The 20998-nt window shown below is 42.8% G+C and overlaps 1 protein-coding gene across 4 annotated transcripts in view; it reads left to right on the top strand.

Annotated features, from left to right (window-relative positions):
* Positions 1-20998, top strand: part of arhgef18b (rho/rac guanine nucleotide exchange factor (GEF) 18b) — a 209870-nt gene that overhangs the window by 182375 nt on the left and 6497 nt on the right. For all 4 annotated transcript variants that reach the window (XM_072594313.1, XM_072594311.1, XM_072594312.1 and 1 more), the window contains 14 exons: positions 2256-2381; positions 2555-2672; positions 3959-4213; positions 5921-5997; positions 6494-6672; positions 7757-7836; positions 9304-9480; positions 10865-11005; positions 11098-11231; positions 11576-11632; positions 12613-12660; positions 13194-13664; positions 17146-17542; positions 19654-19758. In XM_072594313.1, coding sequence (XP_072450414.1) covers positions 2256-2381; positions 2555-2672; positions 3959-4213; positions 5921-5997; positions 6494-6672; positions 7757-7836; positions 9304-9480; positions 10865-11005; positions 11098-11231; positions 11576-11632; positions 12613-12660; positions 13194-13664; positions 17146-17542; positions 19654-19758 — 2365 coding nt within the window. The remainder of the gene's footprint in view (positions 1-2255; positions 2382-2554; positions 2673-3958; positions 4214-5920; positions 5998-6493; positions 6673-7756; positions 7837-9303; positions 9481-10864; positions 11006-11097; positions 11232-11575; positions 11633-12612; positions 12661-13193; positions 13665-17145; positions 17543-19653; positions 19759-20998) is intronic.

Raw genomic sequence — 20998 nt, forward strand, 5'->3', positions numbered from 1 at the left:
TGGAGAAATCAACCGATTTTTGCCATATACCTGTGATTTCTCCCAGAAATTCCCTACTTGATAATTCCCATGATTGAATACCCTGCTAATGGTCACCATCTCAATCCACCGTGAGTAACGCTGGAGAGGGCAGGTTCTTTGCAATGATTGAAGGATCTTAATCTCTCTCGCAGATTCCAATTGCTTTGTACAGAGAATAGTATGACCTGGGAATAATTTGAAGGCAGGTATTTGGTGGTGATGCTCTGAATCGCAACTAAACTACAGCAGTTCAGAGATATCCGTGTCTCATAAATAAAAATTTTATGCCCTGCCATTATCTCCCTCCTTGCTGTTATCAACAACTTGATACAACTTGTGATAAATTATTTTCCCAAAAACTGTATTCTGGCATTGAGTGCACATATCACATTCTATTAAGTTATGCAGTTCTGGAAATGGGGTAGATCTTCTGACTCTTTCGGCTTATGTTTAGTTTCTGGTTGTGGGTTTAGAGACAGAGGTGGAAAACTCTTTATCACGTGATAAGCAGCTGCTGTTTGTGTGCCTTCCAAGGTGCATTTAGCAAATTAAAGCTTGAAAGCAATTTGTCCACTGATTTGATGGTGGGATGTTACAATCAGCCCTTGAAATTAAGAGAACCACTGTATTTGGTTGACTAAAGCATTTGTGGTGCCTTGATGCTTTGCAAAGCTTTGTTTATTATCTTTTGATATCTTGGAGTTGCAGAGAGAGCATGTCAACAAGACATTATTGTCACTACTGATTCATCCCTTCTGCTATCTGCACTGGATCCTAATCATGCTGAACTCCTGATAGTTGATGCTGATAATCACTCAGCAAGATCACAGCACTAGAGAACCATTAGTCCCTATGGAACTGTAACCTCATCTGGTAGTCTGTTCAATTGAGGAGAAAAGTGGGATGGCTCAAAAATGTGTTCATAAAACAGGACAAATGTATCATTAACTCAATAATATCTCTCATTGAGTCAGTGTTTGAATGTTTGTTGGCTAACTGGAGTTATACATGGAAGCTTTTGTGCAGTAGACTTCTGACTCAGAGCTTTATGCTACTACAGTAAAACTGTAGTGAAAGTCAAACTTTAAGTATTTCCTAATTTGTTAAAAAAATAATAAAAGGAACTGGAATTATGGACTGAGAATGTTGTAATGCTTAAGGGATCCTGGGAGAGCTGAGGTGATAATCCATTAACTTGACCCTGATCGTAGACTGACATGTGCATGTATCCTTCAGACTAATGCAGACACTGTTGTTGAAGCATGGAAACTGAAGGTTTAGAATCTTCAAATTTGCATGTGGTAAATCTGTGAAAGATGTCATTTGTGCAAAAGCACATTTGACTCATGAGTAAACCCACAACAAAAGTCTGAAAGACCAAATGATGAAAAAAAACTTTTACATCGTCACTGTTAATGTTTTGGTTTTGTGCCTCTTTGTTGGTTTGATCAAAAATTTAAAGTCAGATCTTGCAGAGAACAAGTTTTGGACAGTATCTTTTTAATTTGACATGAGATAGACCTGAGTACAAAAGTGGCCTTTTTTGCATTGAATCACCATTCTTACACTAGGAAGGCTCCTGATTGCAGGAAATGGGTAAGGGCCACCCTGCTGAAGGAGGAAGAGAAAAACTTGTAACTCAATCATATTTTGGGCTAGTGTAGAGGGAATGTTTCTAATAGATCTGTGCTATATTTGTCCTGTGAATGTTTGGGGCAATCTGTACCTAACCTATGCTGAATCCCTAGAGGGGACAAATGTCCAATTCTCCATAAGTCAGTCAGTTTTTTAAAAAAATACAGTCCCCAGAGTGTGGAAATGGGCCATTCGGCTCATCGAGTCAACACCCGCCCTTCGAAGAGCATATCACCCACACCTGTTCCCCCTACCTTATTCGTGTAACCCTGCATTTCTCATGGCTGACGCGTCTAACCTACACATCTCTGAATGTTATGGGTAATTTAGCATGGCCAATCCACCTGACCTGCACACCTTTCCACTGTGGGAGGAAACTGGAGCACCCCGAGGGAATCCACGCAGGCACAGGGAGAATGAGCAGACCCCACACCCAGTCGCCCGAGGCTGGAATTGAACCCGGGTTTTTGGCGCTGTGAGACAGTAGTGCTAACCACTAAGCCACCTTTATTCTTCTGAAAAATAAAAATTTCAACAAAGCTTTTAACAACGTAATCTGAAATAATTTTTGCAGTGTTTACAAATGTATTTTGCCTCAGTTTTCAGGTGAATATGGAGAGGAAATGAAGGTGCAGTATGGGAACTTCTGCGGTCAGCACAACGAGGCAGTGAATTATTACAAAGAGATGTACCAGCAGAACAAGAAGTTCCAAAATCTAATCAAGGTGTGTATTCTGTTGTAGGAAGACACACACACTGAGCATCTAATGTATTGCATATCCCAGTTTCCTATAGTGGAAAATCATACCTTTTTTTTAAATAGAAAAGCCTCACTGTTTATTACCACAATAGTTGTAGGGCATTCGGCCCACCAATTTCACATTGCTTCTTTTTCCAGAAATTAAGTAATTACGCTGTAGTGAGGCGGCTTGGAGTGCAGGAGTGCATTTTACTGGTTACCCAACGAATAACTAAGTACCCTGTCCTGGTGGAAAGGATTATTCAGAATACTGAAGGTATGTCGGTGTGTAGAAGCAGCCACTCAACTACTTTATAATTGAAGTTGCATTGTTTCACTGTGCATTTCCATACAGTTCTATAGGAAGGATATTATGAAATTGGAAAGATTGCAAAGAAAGATGTACAAGGATGATAACAAGACTGGATAGTGTGTTATAAGAATGCTGGATATGCTGGGACAACTTTCCCTGGAGCATAGGGGTTTGAGGGGTGACCTAATAGAGGTTATAAAATCATGAGAAGCATAGATAAGGTGTACAGCGAAGATATTTTCCCCATGATAGGGGGAAAACTAGAGGCCATAGGTTTAAGGTGAGAGGAGAAAGCTTTAAAAGAGACCTGAGGGGCAACATTTTCAGAGGGTGGTTCATATGTGCAATGAACTGCCAGAGAAAGTGGGAGATGCAGGGACAGTTACAACATGTAGGACGATAGGTCAGATATGTGGTTAGGAAAGGTTTAGATGGATGTGGGCCAAACTCTGGCAATAGGACTAATTTAGTTTAGGAAACTGTCGGCTTGGACAAGTTGGACTGAAGTGTCTGTTTCTGGTCTGTATGACTCTATTTCAAAAAGAAAGCAAGATGAAGCAATGTTTATTGTGTAACTGGGATATTGCAAGGTTTAATTTTTGCACAATGCATCTCAAAAAAAGGCAAACTTTTTTTCTCTTACAAGCTCCATTATGTTCCTACCATGCTGAAGTTACCTCTGTTATTCCTTATTGGCTTCACATGCCTCATACTTTGGCTGTTGTGCCTCTGTGTTGTGTTAAAGTCAAGATTCATTGTATTGTTTCCTACTCTGAACTCATTCTTTTCTAGCATCTTGTTGCCCCAAGTGTGTCTCGATCTTTACGTTCAGCAGGCTGAACTGTCCAAATTGTTGTCTCAGCCGGGTTTCAGTGTTCATCCTTTCCCTTTCATTGGTCCACAAGGCGTGGCATTAGGATGTGGCTTTATATACATTGTATGACAAAGAATCACTAAAACAAGCTACTGAATAGTACTAAGTGTTTCATTTTCACTCTTGCAGTGGGGAAAATGTTGAGGTTACACTTAAAAGATGCCTGTCCTCTAATTAAAATAACTGGGTGAATTGCAGGCAGAGGCCACATTGCCTCACTGTTGTATGCCATTCCTGAGAGGAATGGGGAGACAGGTCAGCTTTGTGGCTATTGAGCAATGCGAGAAGTAAATAAAATGGGGAACTGTATCCCACAAATAGCGATTTCAGCTGGTCTGCATTCTTGATTCTGACGAGTGCTCCTGTGTTTTCAAAGCTGGTTCAGAGGATCATGATGAATTGACCAAGGCCTTGCTCCTGATAAAGGACACAATATCTGATGTGGATGAGAGGGTAAGCGTATGTGAGAAAGCTCGGCGTCTGAAGGAGATTGCAAATCGAATGGAACCCAAGTCAATAGCCAAGCTCAAGAATGGTGATGCCTTCCGTAAGGTAGACATGCTGAGGTCGAAGAGGAGACTTCTGTATGAAGGAGTGGTCTGTTGGAAGGCTGCATCTGGACGGCTAAAAGGTAGAAATCCCTTTGTCATTGCGATTTTTATTTCACAGCTGCAGTGAGGACAGGTGGTCTGTTTGACAGCGACGAGAGTGAAAGCATAGGGCGACTGAATTGGAGCAGAAAACTACTGCCTTTGATTAATCCAGGGGAAAAAAAGCCGAGAAATGACAAGTCCCAAATTGATGGTTAGCACTATATTCTGTTGTTTATTTGACATTATTTCAACATCAGGGCTAACCATCTATTTTCTCATCAACACGACTTGTGGTTTCTTTGCAAACTAAAATTAATAGGTAGCAAAGATGTTAGAGACAGTAATTAGGTCATTAACAGGAAAAAGCAGAGCGCAATTTTCTAAGGTGTAAATATTGATTAGAATTCTACTTGGAGACCTTACTGCGAATGTGAATGATGTGGAATTGAACACATTGCCAAACAGGGGAAAAAAAAAGCAACATTATTTTTATATATTGGCTTTCCCATCTTCTGTTCACTCAAAATACCTGATGCTTAGGCAGACATGGTGGCCATGATGTGTACTATATTACCTGATGGTACAAGGACTGGCGGTCACAGCTTAATGGTGTGGATAAGAGGTGCAGGAGGGACATGAACTTTCCTCCTTCTAATGCTGAGTGTGGTTTTGGAACTCGCTTCTTGTGAGAGTGGAGTTAGCTGAGGCAGTCAGTGATTTCACACAGATATTGGATAGGCACTCAAGGGAAATTTGTAATTGGTGGGGATAAAGCAGGAGAATGAGAATGACTGGACTGCTCTACAAAGCTGGCAGGGCCTTGATGGCTGAATGGACACCTTTTGTGTGTTTGGTCATTTGGAATAAATATTTGCTGCTAGAGCACTTTTTTATGTTCCCCTGAACATGAAAAGGGCAGTCTGCCGTTAATTTCCAGGGTTAACACTGCTAACGGTGCACTCCCTCAAAATTGGCTCCAGCATTCATTATAAATTCATAAAACAATTTCAACCCATGATGTATTTCTTCACACTGTGGACTGACACTTGGCAGATAACAATAAACAGAGGAATCTGTGGACTAAAGGAAAAGGTCTTCATACACTTTATACCTGGGTGGATTAGAGGCAAATTCATTATGACACTAATCAATGGAATTAAAAATGAGACTCTGACAAAAGCAAATGCTGCGGATGAAGGAAATTTGAAATACAGATCTGAAAATGCTGAAAGTACTCAGCTCATCAGGCATCATCTGTGGAAGCAGAGTTCATGTTTCATATTCATCAGAACTGGTGCACCATGATGGGTTACAATTTTCCCAGGGAAACCTCATTGAGATTCTCAGGAACCCAGTTTGGGGAGGGCCTGAAATCCTTGAAGAATTTGTCTTTATCAGTTTGAAATTGGGAAGCAAAGATATTACATTTTTTCTTGGTGTGTGTGGTACATCGGTTAGCTCAGTTGGTTGTATGGTTGGTTTGCGTTATGGAATAACGCAAACCAACCATACAACCAACTGAGCTAACCGTTATGGAATAACGCAAAAGCTGTGGGTTCAATTTTTGCACTGACCATATAGATACAATGAAGGACACTCATTCTCAGCCTTTCCCCTCGCCTGAGGTGTGGTGATCCTGAGATTCAGACAGAACTAGTGGTGGTTTACAGTGCAGCGCTATGGTCCCATAGGATTATGGCGACCTTACCTTTATTTCATTAACATGTTTGTGCTCCATTTCTTAGATATTCTGGCCCTCGTTTTGACAGATGTGATTCTGCTACTTCAGGAAAAGGATCAGAAGTACTCATTTGCTACAGTAGTAAGTACAGACTGAAAAGTCCACCCTCTTCTTAGGACATATTTGTCCATTTACTTATGAGCTAAGGACGTAAGCCTTGGGCAGTGCAAGTCATCAGCACTGCTCTGTACATCCTGACCTCTTGAAGGAACTGGGTCAGTCCCACCTGAAATGTGGCTTTTTGGATATTGATAGCCCTCCAATACCTGCTGTTTGATCAGCCTAGTCAGTATAGGGGCAGTATTAACCCTGTCCACTTGGTGGAAGCCAGCTGGGTGGTCAGTTAAAATGGTCACACTCCGAGGTGAGTCGCAGAGGGTGAACCGAGTATTGTGTTTGCGTGTGGCATAGGAGGCGAAGCTGCCAGTTCGTTACTCTCTGAAATAGGGTTTGACTTGAGATTGAAGGGGAGAAAGATGAAAAGAAAGAAATATAAAGAAAATGGTTCTGGTAAAGGTCTGTTTTGAATCATTTTACACTTGCTGTAACTTGGTATCTGTATCTCCTAACTTCTCAGGACCAGAAGCCAGCTGGCATTTCGTTGCAAAAGCTCATTGTCCGGGAAGTAGCCAATGAAGAAAAAGGAATGTTCCTCATCAGTGCTTCTGATGAAGGTCCTGAGATGTACGAGATCCACACCAACTCCAAGGAGGAGCGTAATACTTGGATGGCAGTTATCCGGGATGCGATAAACAGGTAGCATTGCAGTACAAGGTCTACTCCCTGTCACTAAATTCTAGTGTTGTGTCTATTATGGTATATCCATTTGATGAAGGGTAGTACCAACCTATAGGAGTCTCTTTACTCATTTCCGATCTACCCTGCTAATCTCTTGCCCTTCTAATACATAATGACATATTTAAAACCATTACTTTTATCTTAAACTGCTAGTATTGCTGTCTTGAGCAGTTCTCCCTCCCCTTATTCTCTCTCAGAACCTGGGCCCATTAACACACTCAAGCCCCCTATTCTCTTTTACTCACCTATGTATCTGTAATACATTCCTGATATCACTCACACAATATCTGGTTGTTATCACATTGCTTTTTCTGGAAAGTTGCTGAGTGCAAATTGGTTGCTCTTTTTCTGATATTATGATGGAAGGGGTTTTGATTAGATTCCCTACAGTGTGGAAACAGGCTCTTCAGCCCAACCAGTCCACACCAACCCTCTGAAGAGTAACCCATCCAGACCCACTTCCCTCTGACTAATGCACCTCTCGCTATGGGCAATTTAGCATGGCCAATTCACCTGACCTGCACACCTTTGGACTGTGGGAGGAAACCGGGGCACCCAGAGGAAACCCATGCAGACACAGGGAGAATGTGCAAACTCCACACACAGAGTTGCCTGAGGCTGGAATCGAACCTGGGACCTTGGTGCCGTGAGGCAGCAGTGCTAACCACTGAGCCACCATGTGGCACTAATGCCATGGACTTGAACATCAGAACTTCAGGCAAATGTTCTGGAGACACCAGGTAAAGACCCACGTGGCTTAATGTCCTTGTTCAGGACCTGCGGATCTGGCCAGCATGTGACTCCAGGTGCACCATGGGAAATAACAGCCTTGCCAGCAATGTGCACATTCTCCAACCAAACAATAGAAGTGGTGACGACATTTAGTTGCCTGTGAAATGCTTTGAGTAGGTGCCCTAGATCGTTAAAGGCTCAATAGAAACTTGTGTTAAAATGTCTTTGTAGAAACTGCGAAGAAACTCTCTTGTCAGATAAGGTTAGCTGATTTTATGTCAGTGGTAAAATGGATTTTCCTTTCCCTCAGATTCCCGATAGAGGAGGCTGCCCTGAACGAAGATCAGCAGCAGGATGAGAAAAAAGCAGCTCAAATCAAAGAGCTCCAACGTAAGATAGTATTAGAGAACCTGCTGCTAGGGCTCTGATACTAAACCATTCTTTTTAATATGTTAATTTTTTCAGTCACTCTATCAAAGTTTGTTTGGGCATTTGAAATATTGTGTGTTTTAGAGACCCAGAAGTGTAGGTATTGGCTCATGTCTGAGTTGTGATGGTACAAGCCTGCTGTGATTCTTTACCTGTGAGCCTGAAGACTGAGTGTTGGCCAATTATTTCACTATGCTGGGCAACACAGCTAAATACAGTGCAGCCCTCTCACAGTGTGCACTGGTATTTAGTTCAGGGGTCATTGGACATTATTGTACAATGGCAAACTTTTTCTCTCTTTTTCTGTGTCTCTTCTTGCTCGCTCTTGCTAGTCCACAGGCAATGATGAAATCATAACATGCAGAAAGCTGAAACACAAATAGAATTGAGCTTGAAATATAGACAACTAGTACACAGGTGTAGCAGGTAATCCAAGTCTAATTCAAAGGGAATGGCGTATAAGAGTAGTGAAGTCTTCCTGAAACTGTACAAGGTGCTGGTGAGCCCACATCTAGAGTACAGCCCCCTGATACAAGGAAAGATATTATTTGATTGGAGACAGTTTACTGGAATGATCCTGGTATGGAGAGATTGTTATATGAGCAAAGCTAAAAAGGTTGGGATTCTACTCACTGCCACTAGCATCATATTCTTGCGAGTGGAAATGAAAGAATTGAGAAAACGTTACTTCATTCCCTTGTTTTGTTTTCTTCATATGAGTTTCTTTTTATTGCACTTTTTTTCTACCCATTCTAACTTTGTAATGTTTGTCCCTGTTTGTTTATTAGCATGTGTATGCTAGTGTGTTTAAGAGTACTTAGTTTAATTTGAATATAATTACGAATGCATTTCAGGCAGGGGGGATGTGGAGGATCCTGAAGTTGGATATCTAAACAATTAGATCTAGGTTGTTCAGTCTGCAGAATCGTTGAATGTTGTCTTTTACTTAGCATGAGGAAGACAGACACTTGTAAAACCTGAAGAGTTTTTTTTCCTGGAAGAGGCAAAGTGACCTGCCTCCGCTTTAGACATCCTGGAAGTGACTCTTCAATGGTATCCATCTCCATTCTGTAGCAAAACACAAACTAACAGTCCAAAAGCTGTTGCTAAGCAACCTGTACCCTAATGTTCCTCTGTCGACCAGGCCAGCAAAAACAACACATCTATTTTATCTCTTTCTAAACATCTCCTTTTTTTGACTTTTGTTAACAGTAAATAAAGCACAAGACCTTGTTTTTGGCTTTTGAATCTGAAGTCACATTGTAAACACTGCACCCCAAGGATTGTCCAAAACGTTTTTCCCAGTTTTCATTCTGAAATGTGGTTCTTGGACTGCCAAGTCTTGCATTGTGGTAGTGCCCCACATTTTTCAGCTTGATGCAGTGATTGGCAGCTTTGTGTCATAGCTCTTGTCTGTCCTGTTCCTAGAACGTCTGGGTGGAAAGGATGAGGAACTGAAGCGCACCCTGAGTGAGAAGCTGGAAATTTTCGGTGAAATAGCGGAAATCCATGGGTATACGGACGCAGGAAGACCACGTCTGCTGCTTCGAGCTGATGCCCTGGAGTCTCAGCGAGATTCCACGCTTAATGATGCACTGAAAGAAGGTGAGTTAGAGCTGTGTATCTGGAATGAGCAGAGAGTCTGGGTTCAATGTGGTTTTAAGAATGCAGGCATGCCACAAAATCCTATCCAATAGGGAACTGACTCACCTCGTGCCAGCCCTTTGCTCCTTGTTTATTCCTTTGTTTTTTCAACTTGCTGCACTCCTGCCATAAAGAACATCCATTCTCTGGCAGCTCAAGTGAATGGCTGTTCTTCATTGCTTCAGCTAAAGCATTGTCAGCTGTTTGACTGTGACTCTTGATTCAAGTTGGCAATGACACAGGGCAACTCTTCGCAAGACCTCTGCAGCAGATGGTATTCTTTCATTTCTTACAACAATTCCGCACTTTCAAACCTCAATTATCTTGCACCTCCTGTGCAGTGTAACCTGTATACTCGCTCTGTCTAAGTATGCTATGATCTGAATGTCCTTATTTGCTATGATTTGCCTGTACTGCTTGCAAAACAAAACTTTCCACTGTACTTGTGACAACAATAAATAAATGAAATCCTAATCCGATTGAAGCCTCCTGTCTGATTTTCCCCATTCCAATGTATGGCCCAGTGCACTGAGATTAATTGTTGCCTTCCCCTCTTGCTACTGTGACTACGTTCAGCTAATTCACTGTGCAAGCTTTACTGTTCATCTTCCTGATCTGCATCTAACTAGTGCTGGCAATGGATTTGTTTGTGCTGCTTGGTCTTAAACTCTGAACATTGAAAATGGGTAAAGTTACTGATAAATGTAATGGATCAAGTGTGCTGTGCTGTTAATTCCCTGAGTAGTTCTCAACAACTTGTTTTAAATAGTCATAATTAGGAATTTTAAACAAAATCTTTAAAAGGAAATCCTTGTACTGGCTATTTGTGTGTCTCATCTCTAGGATGTGACTTTAGATCAATACAATTTCAAATGACCCAGACACATGGTGTGTTTCTGACATCTGATGTGTGGTATGGTTTTGAAACCCATTCACGTCAACCACTGTCTAATCGAATGGTGGAGAAGGAGCTGAATCACCTACTCTTTCCTTGTAACCTCCAGGGTTTAAAGAAAAATGTGCTTTCCTTATAATGCCCACTTGCATTTCTTCAGCATAGAAGTTACAGCTGCCTTTCCAAAAAGATGCTCAGCATAGTCAGTGATGTCCCCGTGGACTTGTGTCTTTGTTTGATTTAATGCTGCAGTCCAGCTCTCCTCCCAAACAATATTAATTTCAAGGCCAAATGAGCAGAAGCGAGACAGATCCCAGCAGCTTTCTTTTCATATGTATAAAGAGACAGTATATTTAGAAAGGGAGAGTGGCCAATGTGTGTGTGGGTAGTGCCTGAGGTTTTGCTGATTTAAGTCTTGTATAAACAGCACAACCTTGTATTGTGTTTCAGTCGAAAACCTTCAGAATTTGATTGCTGCTCAGCCCATCAATGTCAGCTGGCAATTGGATGATAGCTTAGGCTCCTCAGCATTGCCACGGCGAGCAGAGACTTTCGGAGGCTATGACAGCAGTTCTGCCAATCCCAGTAAAGGTGAGTTGGAGTGTCTGACTCTGAACATTTACAGTCGTTTCTTGTCAGCCGCAGTTTTACATTTAGCTCCTGATTTCTCATCTTGTTTTTAGATGGTTCCATCAAAAGAAAGTCAAATACACTGTCTTCCAGCAGTGAGTTGAAGGTGAAGGAGAAAGCTGGATCTCGGGCAAGTTCCGAACCACAGCTGCAGGACGTGTGCAGTGACGGTGAAAGTGGACGGGCGGTAATTCTGAAGAGCCTTTAACATTAAAATGGGGCGATGTTTTCCTTCATTAATTAATGGGTATAAAGAAACGTGGTTAATCTAGCATTCGTGAACAGAAGAGAATGCACTCATTCATGCAGAAAGTTAGTGCTTTAAATATTGAGCATTTGGTGATAGGTTTGCTTCAAGATTCTGTGTGGAGTTTGCACATTCTCCCAGAGTCTGTGGATTCCTCCCACAGTCCAAAGATGGCCATGCTAAATTGACCATGGTGTCCAGGGACGTGGTTGAGCAGTTGTTACTTCTCATTTAGCCATCCATTGCAGTGTCCATCTAAATGTTTCCATTCCCTTTTGTTTCAGAGTGATCTACCCAGGTGGTACACCATTAGTACCAGCAGTTTTCTGCACGATGCAGAGGTAAGTGTCTGTATTCTTACTACTGTATTTTAAAATTTTTTTTGATAAAGCAAGGCAATGCTATCTGATAAAATCAATAATAAGAAAGATATTTGTAATTATTCAGAACAGGTATTTCTGAACTCTGAAGCATTCACACTCTTGATCGTTGCTACTCCACTGTTACAGTGAACACACTGCAATTACTCACCAAAACTGCCTCAGCACCACGACTCACATCTGCAGCCTCTTCAAGGGAAAGCAGCTGGGGTTTAGGATCAATAAGTTTCCATTAACCTGTCTTGGACATATATTGGCTATTCCTTCATTGTTGGGTGTGATTCCTGGTATTCCTGAAATACTGCTATGGGTATCCCTTCCCCATTTGGACTGCAGTATTTCATTGCCACCACCTCCAGCTCAATTAGGGATGAGAATCAAACCTTCTGGTGGTACCTGTGTCCAAAGAATAAATTTTCAGAAAGTACCTAAGCAAACCTGAAAAGTGTAGGAGGATAGATGAGGTAGCTTAAGCACTAATGATGACTGACACTGTGCTAAACCTTGTGGTTGGAACATGGAAGCAAGGGGAGGCTTCAAGTCAGGGTTGGGATATCTGGTCAGCATGGACAGGTTGGACCGAAAGGTCTGTTTCCATGCTGTACATCTGACTTTTTGACTATGACTATGACCATTTGAAGAGACAAAAACTGGTGTAAAATGTGATTGCGTATACTGCTTTTAAGCCCATATCTCTCAATAGCTTTGGCTAACAAAAGTGATCTTTTGGTTGTTAGCGGAAGGGGAAGCTCAGGAAATGAAGGGAGTGGAGAGTGCACTTCTGGATGTACATTTAAAGATACTGACAAGTACAAGGTGAATGTCGAGAGATGGAGCAATACTGCAAGCACATTTGGCAGATTCTCATCATAGCCCAAAGATTCTTGCTATCGGAAGTTTGCATAATATCTCTAACCACTGTCTGGTTTTTCTCTCTCTAGTTTGTACAGAGTGTGCAGACGCTGACATCACAGCTGTACAAATTGAAGGTGAGTGCCTTGAGAAAGAATTCTAAAAGTACAAAGTCGCAAGATGGTCAAAGATAAGTAGAGGGCTTGACACGCTTAATGAAAACTTTTAACCCTCAATCAAGCTGTCATCTAGGATTAATGGTCCTGTTTCCCATATTATATCTCAGAATGGAAAGTGGGCGGTTCTCTCCTTACAAAAGAAAGTTATCGGAGAGTGTGTTGCTGGAAAAGCACAGCCGCTCAGGCAGCGTCTGAGGAGTAGGAGAATCAACGTTTTGAGCATGAGCTCTTCATCAGGAATGCTCAATGTCCACTCTCCTGCTCCTCGGATCCTGCCTGACCTTTTCCAGCACCACGCTGTTCGACTCTGATTTCCAGCATCTGCAGTCCTCACTCTCTCTCCTCGCATTAGAAAGCTGTTCGTTTCTTGGAAAATGAGTCTCAGCACGGGATAGAAGCGCAGAAGGATTGGGGGTTTTCGTGGAGTAAAAACAAAGTATGCATTTGTTGCCTCTGGTTGTTCATGACCTGTACCTTTGTTTATACTTTAGGTTCTGATTGCCCAGTATGACAGCTACATCGAAACGCAGCGGTACACAGGTGCAAGTGGAGAGCGGGACAGGCAGTCCCGTCTTCTGGCCTCACGTGGGAGCTTGCTTCTGGAGCAGGAGAAGCAGCGGAATGTTGAGAAGCAGCGTGAGGAGTGGGCCAACGTCCAGAAGCTGCAGAACCAGGTGCGGCAGGAGCAGCAGAAATGGGAGCGTGATCGGGAGCGCCAGAAGCGTGAGCTGGATATTCAGGAGGCTCGGCTCCAGGACCGTGAGAAGTCCCTGCAGCAGCTGATGGAACGGTTAGCTCAGGATAAGGAAGAGTTGGAACGACACCGGCAGGAATACCAGCAGGACCTGGAACGCCTCCGAGAGTCCCAGCGGACGGTGGAAAAGGACAGGGAGCGTCTGGAGCAGCGTCAGCGGAAGCAATTGAAGCACAACCCAGTCCTGTTTCCGACAGAAACTGGGCAGGTAACTCGCTGGGATGTGTTTTCACTGGGATGCTGGCTGTGAGAGTGAGTCAGAACATCACAGCTACTGTGGTTGGTTGTAGACAGTTGAGGTAGAACAGCGCGGTAATTAGTGAGAGCAGCACTGTTTGAGGTCCTATCTTCAGATGAGATGTCAACCCAAGCCCTCCCCCTTATGTTGAACCCACAAGGTTCCAAATGACACTGCCTTGAAGGAAAACAAGGAATTTTTCCCCAGAATATCCTGCTCCATATTTATTCTGCCATTACTATCACCAAAAATGGATTTTCTGGTTATAATTGTATTGATGTTTGTGTGGGAGCCCACGGTGTGAACATTATCTGCCTTGTTTCCTTCATTACAACAGTGACTACATGACACAGTACTTGGATATTTTGAGATCATGAAAGGTGCTATATAAATGTAAGTCTTACTTCTTGTGTCTTAATTCTCTGTTCTTGTCTGCTAAAGATGTTGATGCCTACTGGGTACCAGTAAGTTGATCAGCTGCAGGAATCTTCTTGCATACAAATTAACCTTGAACTCATCAGCTCTCCTGAGCCTTCACGCCCTACAGCTGCAATTCTGATGCTCCTTGGACTGTACACAATTGGAATAAAAAGTTAGACCTGCGTTGTTATCTAGGACTGAATTTTTTTTAAAAAAATGTTTGCAAACCCTTTTTGTGGTGTAATTCAATGTCAGACAATGCTTCACAACTAATGAAGCAAGTTTGAAATGCAGCCATTGTTGCAGGAAGTGCAGCAGCCAACTCCCCAGAGAGCAGTGGAGCATCTGTGGTGAGATAAGAAAGGTTAACGTTTTTGAGTTCGGTACAATTCTTCAGAATTCTTCACTGAATAATTTTAAGACCAAGGGAGGGAGATTCTTAATTGCCCTCTCTTAATTGATATTGTTTGTATGTTACAATTGAGGCCCCAAACACACTGTAGTTTTTTTTGTGTAGTTACTGGCTGAATATGCTGGCCAGTGAGGTACAGAGCTACATGGAGCAGAGTACTTCCAGCACACTGTTAACTGACCAAGGCTGCTCCGATAGCACCTTCCAAATCCATAACATTGACCATTAAAATGACAAGGGCACCTCCTGCGTGTTCCCCTCCAAGCTGCTCACCATCCTGATTTAATATATCACTGCTCTTCTGATACAAGATTAGATTAGATTAGATTACTTACAGTGTGGAAACAGGCCCTTCGGCCCAACAAGTCCACACTGCCCCGCCGAAGCGCAACCCACCCATACCCCTACATGTACCCCTTACCTAACACTACGGGCAATTTAGCATAGCCAATTCACCTGACCTGCACATTTTTGGATTGTGGGAGGAAACCGGAGCACCCGGAGGAAACCCACGCAGACACGGGGAGAACGTGCAAACTCCACACAGTCAGTCGCCTGAGGCGGGAATTGAACCCCGGTCTCCGGCGCTGTGAGGCAGCAGTGCTAACCACTGTGCCACCGTGCTGCCCACGACTGGGTTGAAATCCTGGCACTCCCTTTCTTCCTTTCTGCACTCCCTTTAACTCTCAAAGACTCACCACTGGCCTTCTCCAGAGCCAGAAGTTGTATGACACCAGGTTATGGTCTGAACAGGTTTATTTTAAACCGCTAAAGTTTGGAGCTCTGCTCCTTAGTTAGGTGAAGTCACCTGATGAAGCAGTGCTCTGAAAGTTTCTGATTTCAAATAACCTGTTTGAACCATAAACTTGGTGCTGAGTGACTTGTGACTTTGTCCACCCAGTCCAACACTGGCACCTCCACCAGATCATGGCTATCTTCTCCAGTGCCATTAGGGATGGATTGGCCTACATTCTGAGTGAATAAACTATTGTCTGATCTGCAGTAAGTTCATTGATCTGCGCTAGGAAGCAGTATAGCTGCTAAAACTCACCACACATTTATCAAAGATGGGGAAAAAGAACTTGCATTTATTTGGCATTTTTCATGACTGCCAGGCTTCCTAAAGAGTTTTACACACAAGGGGAGGTACCGCTGAAGTGTAATCACTGTCATAATGTAGGAAGCAAGGCAACCAATTTATGCACAGCAAGCTCCCACATTCAGCAAGCTATTTGACCAGATAATCTTTGTGGTGGTGTTTTGTGGTATTGTGTGTCTACTTGAGCAGAAGATGTGAAGCCTCAATTTAATATCTCACCTGGAAGTTGGTTCTTCTGTCAGTGCATCATTGATATTCTGATGTGGCACTCCCTCAACGTTGAAGTTCTGCACTCCTGCTTTGGATTGATGCTTGAACCTAGAACCTTTTGACTCAGAACTGGAAAAGGAGAGAAATAATTGGAATTATTGCTGCAAAATGTCATCAGGTGATCTGCCAGGCAGGCCTTTATATACCAATCAGAAAATTGGTTTGTTGCAGATAGAGGTGAAAGTCCACCAGGGGGCAGTAATGACTGTTTAATCAGAATACTGTCATGGGAAGGTTTCTGTTCTATGTTAATTCAGCTCCTCATGGCATGTCGGTGTGGAATGGTCAATTGGTCTAAGTGATAATTGTCCCTGGAATATAGCTGCTAACCAGTAATCAAAGCATGTTTGTCCTGACAAACAATGCAGTAACTGAAGTTGCATCTTAGTATATCTTTGTGCATTTCAAACAGAGTGTAGCTGTTCCCTTCCCTTCTGTTTGTAAATGGTGAACCCACATTTTTATACACAGTATCTCAAATCCATTTGTAACTTATCTGAAAGGGCCAGCACTTCAGTTGGAATAGTGTGGGCGGTTTAGTGCTCCTTAGCTAAAGAAAGATGTACTGGCATTGGAGATGGTCCAGAGAAGGTTCGTTGAAAGCGGGTACAGAGAAATAGAGGTGGAATAGGCTAGGCCTGTACTCATTGGAGTTTCAAAGAATGAGAAGTGAAATATACAAGATTCTTAAGGTGCTTAAAGAATAGGCGTGGGAATATTGTTTCCCCCTTGTGGGGCGGCCTAGGACCAGAGACCTAATCTCAAAATAAAGAGTTGCACATTTAAAACAGATGTGGGATTTCTGTGAGGGTAGTGAATCTGTGGGATGTTTTGGTTCATTGCAGGGGATTGCTGAGGCTGGTTTGTTAAGTATATTCAAGGCTGAAATCGATAGATTTCGAATCCTCAAGAATTAAGGGTTACGGGGAAAAGGCAGGAAAGTGAAGTAGAGGATGATCAAATCAGCCATGATCTCATTGAATGGTGGAGCAGACTCAATGGGTTGAATAGTCTGCTTCTGTGTCTTATGAACTTGAAAGATGAAAGTGTATTTGGAAGCAGAGCCACAGGCGAGTATCGTGTTCACCAGTTGTTCCTGCTCTGGGTCATTTGCTTAGTTAGTCAAGACCAGTTTCTCAATGAGACCTTTATACCAAGAAACATGAGGTTTACTCAGCCTTCAGATAAGCATAGTACAAATAGACTATTGCTGATTGGGGTGCCTTGGACTCATGCAGTATGTCTGTTAGATCCCAGGCTTTCCTCACATGGATGGCGACCGAATGGAAGTGAACCCCATGCTGTTAAATGAAGGAGCCATGGCTCAACAAAGCCTGAAGTACCAGGGCCAGCAGAGTATGGTGGTGGAACTTGGTGAGCGGCCTACTGACTCTCCGCTCCAAAGGGAAAACAGCACTGCCTCGATGTTTGCGAGAACTGAGAATAGATCTTCCCTTATCCCAAAGACAGAGGTACCCATCCACCTTGTGAGTGCCACCAATCAGATTCTGAAACACACAGGCGTGCAGCAGAAAATTCCCACCAAACTTGCCACCTTGAAAGGGGGCAAGGAGAAGAGTGGGAAAGGAAAGGATCGACAGTCCTCTGTTTCAGGCACAGCCTCTTTCTCAACTCCACATGGCACAGGTAATGCTCAATGTCTCCTCTTTCTGTCTAGAGTCATACAGCACAGAAATGGACCCTTTGGTCCAACTAGTTCATGCTGACCAGGTTTCCCAAACTAAACAATTCCCATTTGGCTGTGTTTGGCTGATTTATCCTTCTAAATCTTTCCTATTTGTGTACTTGTCCAAATGTTTTTTAAATGTTGTTGTAACTGCCTGCATCTACCTCTTCCTCTGGTAGTTCATTTCATACATGCACCATTTCCTGTATGAAAAGTTGCCCCTCAGGTCCTTTTTTGAATTCCCCCTACCCTAGGGAAAAGACCTTTGCTATACACCTTATCAATGCCCCTCATGATTTTATAAACCTCTATAATGTCACCTGTTATGCTCCAGGGAGAAAGTCCTGGCCTATCCAGCCTCTCCCTATAACTCAAACCCTTCAGCTCCAGCAATGTTCTTGTAAATCTATTCCAGTTTAATGATCTTGCTAATCCAATTTGAATTGGTATTTTGTTTACCAGTTTTAGTAACAAAGTGTGGGCTCCTTGCTGGGATTTGGTTCAAGTCTGGCTGTCACTCCCTGATACTTCACCCCTGTGGCAGTATTTACATTGTGGGAGCTCTGTTCTTTCTTTGTAAATCAACGTACATGCACTTTCAAACGATGGCTGAAGAATGTTCACGGATTACAAATTGTCTATCAGAGCTATATCACCAGTCTCTCTTGCTTGAAGTCCAGCCTTCTGTTATTCTAACCATCAGCAAAGCCCCTCATTCCCGCACCCTAATCATCCTTAAAACCCATCCCATTCCAAAGACAAAAGTCTCAAAAAAAAACCTGTCAATGTGGGAGGAAACCTAACATTCCCAAGGATCACCACCTGCTAGTGCTGCACCTTGCTCTGCAGAATACATTTCAAATTCTGCCTGCATTAATGGTTTTGGAATGAAGTTCCTTTACTCAAATTGGCAAATTATACAATTTCAGTATTTCTAGTGTTCTGGCACGACCTTGTTTGTTCTGCACCACTTAATATTTTATATAGTTGAGTGATGTTGTCCTGTAGTTACTACCCTTATAGTCTGAACTGTAGGACCTAGTCAGAATCATTGCACCCCTGTCTCCCAACCAACTGCCCCACCCCCTGCCCAAATAAATGCAATCACTGTCTTTCACCCATCCTGTCCTCAAATTAACATCTTCAAAAGCCCCCCACTCCCATAAAGGTCAATTCCATCTAATTAGCAAAGTTGCTATCATTCCCCAGTACTAACCCCATTTCTCCAACACCCACACCCTCCAATCCTGACATCATCTGCTTCTGTCCTAAAAGATCTACTTTATACGTTGATGCCCCTTGAGCCAGTGACCCCTGTAGAACACAGTGCCATTGCCCCCTTCATTGACTGACAGGAATCTCCTTCAGTCTTCCCCATCAGAGTGAATGCTGCCTCAGTTTCTTAAAAAAAAACATTTTTTGCACTGACCACATGTTCAGCTCTTGACTTGCTTGGCATTTAGGTTCATTTTAAGTCTTTCATAGGGAACCTTGCCAGAAATCTGAAACAATATCATAGGGAGTGCTATCTTCTGCTTTAACCACAATATCCTCAGGGTGTCTAAGGTTTATAAATCATTGAATAGAAGTCAGGAGCAGGAGCCCTGGCTGATCTTTATCCTCCCTAGCCCAGAGCATTGTGAGCGATCACAGTGGCCCATTGTTGCCTTGACTGAGATCCAGTAACTCAAAAGTCCAGTGCATCAAATCCCCTGTCGTCCTGCCCAGGCCAACATTATTACAATGCAGGCAACATTTTATCAGGTTACTCAATTAACCTGTAATTATTTAAATATGGTGGGCGAGCAACCATCCACTAGCTGTGCTGTGGAAGAGAAGTTGGGGGCTAGGTACCTGCCCCCTCCTAAATGCTGTGACCTGCACTTGGTGAACCCCAGTGTGGCAGGGGATTGTAAAATCCCACCCATTGTGTTCTTGGATGGTCCGATTCAGTTCCAAACTGAACCTGTCCCTGATTCTTTTTATCTCTTCCTTCTTCCCCTTGCTCCTTTTTCTCCTTTATCTCTTGATTCCCTTAATCCATGAATTAAATAAGTGCTCTCATTTTTAGGGTCAAACAATCCAGTGAAGTTTCTCACCAAGGATGACGGGACACTGAGAGGCAGGCGATCATCGAGTCCAGTGATATCAAGCAGCCAAAGTTTCTCCCAGCAAGGTGAAGCTCCAAGTGTTCACACACAGCCAGATGAATACCTATGTGTAATTAGAGAAAGCAGCCTTTTGAGCATTCCCAGTCCATGGTGGTGCAACCCTAATGTCATATGCCTGCTCTGTTTTCAGATCTTTGATTCCTTCAACTATTTATCTAACCAATTGTTAGGAGTACAGACCACTTTAGTGTTCACCGTTTCTGAGCCCATTCCTGCACAAACAAGTGGTCCAGTTTGGTGTTGATCCTCCATCCAAGTCTGTCCTAATCCAATATACCCAGTGTTTCAATGTTCTTTTCCTCCTCTGTTTGGAGGCCGAGCTGACCTATTCTTAAAACTCTGTCCTGATCTTTCCTTCACTTATCAACTCTTGAAAATGTAGACCAAAGACTTATATTCCACCTTTTTTTAAACAAAGAAAAGGCTTTTGAACCCCTCAGTCCTAAAGTTCACACGTTTAATGTTGTCCTCCCTTGCCACTGTCACTATTACTGCCACTGCCCCAACTTTTCATGATTTTCAATAACACTATTAAAATAACTTGGTAGTCTCCTCTATCCCAACAAGAACAGCCCTGCTTTTTCCACGTCTTTCTTTGCAATTATGCATCCTTGACCAATTCCTTCACATGCACTACCCTCAATGATCTCCCTCACCACCATTCTTATAATCAGCACTTTGCCTTGAATCTTTTATGACATTCCTCCATGCCTCACTTCAACCCTGATGTGAAGTTTACTTCAACATTTGGACTCTCTCTCTCTCTCTCAGCAACAGACCATTGCACTTTGTGTTGCTTGCATTGAAGTACAGTCACTATGCTGTTTGCTCTTTGAGTGTGCACAAGTAATGATTTGCCTAAAGACCTCCATTGGACAATCCATGCTGCATCCTGTAGCCACTAACTAATCTCTGCTCTTTGCAGTTCCATCACCAACCCTTTAGTTTTGTTTGGGAGTTTGAAAGTCCCCTTGGGACCTGTCCCTCTTGACTCATCTTTGGTCACGACTTCTAAATTCTCTGCTTAGCCACTGCAAAGCAGTTTGAAAGAGTTGCTTTATAGATGTGATTTGATTTGATTTTAGACTCTTAAAATATTCAAGGTAGTCATAACGTTCAGAAACAGGAGTTCTGCTTTCCGCTGACCCAGCCTCGATTAAGCCTGTTACTGTTCCCAGTCAGGTGCAAGATGGTTGCCAAGTTTTCTCTTACAACATCAACTATAGCCCAGAAATTGCTCCTTGA

The sequence above is a fragment of the Chiloscyllium punctatum genome, chromosome 24 (assembly GCF_047496795.1).
Source record: "Chiloscyllium punctatum isolate Juve2018m chromosome 24, sChiPun1.3, whole genome shotgun sequence".
Lineage (NCBI taxonomy): Eukaryota > Metazoa > Chordata > Chondrichthyes > Orectolobiformes > Hemiscylliidae > Chiloscyllium > Chiloscyllium punctatum.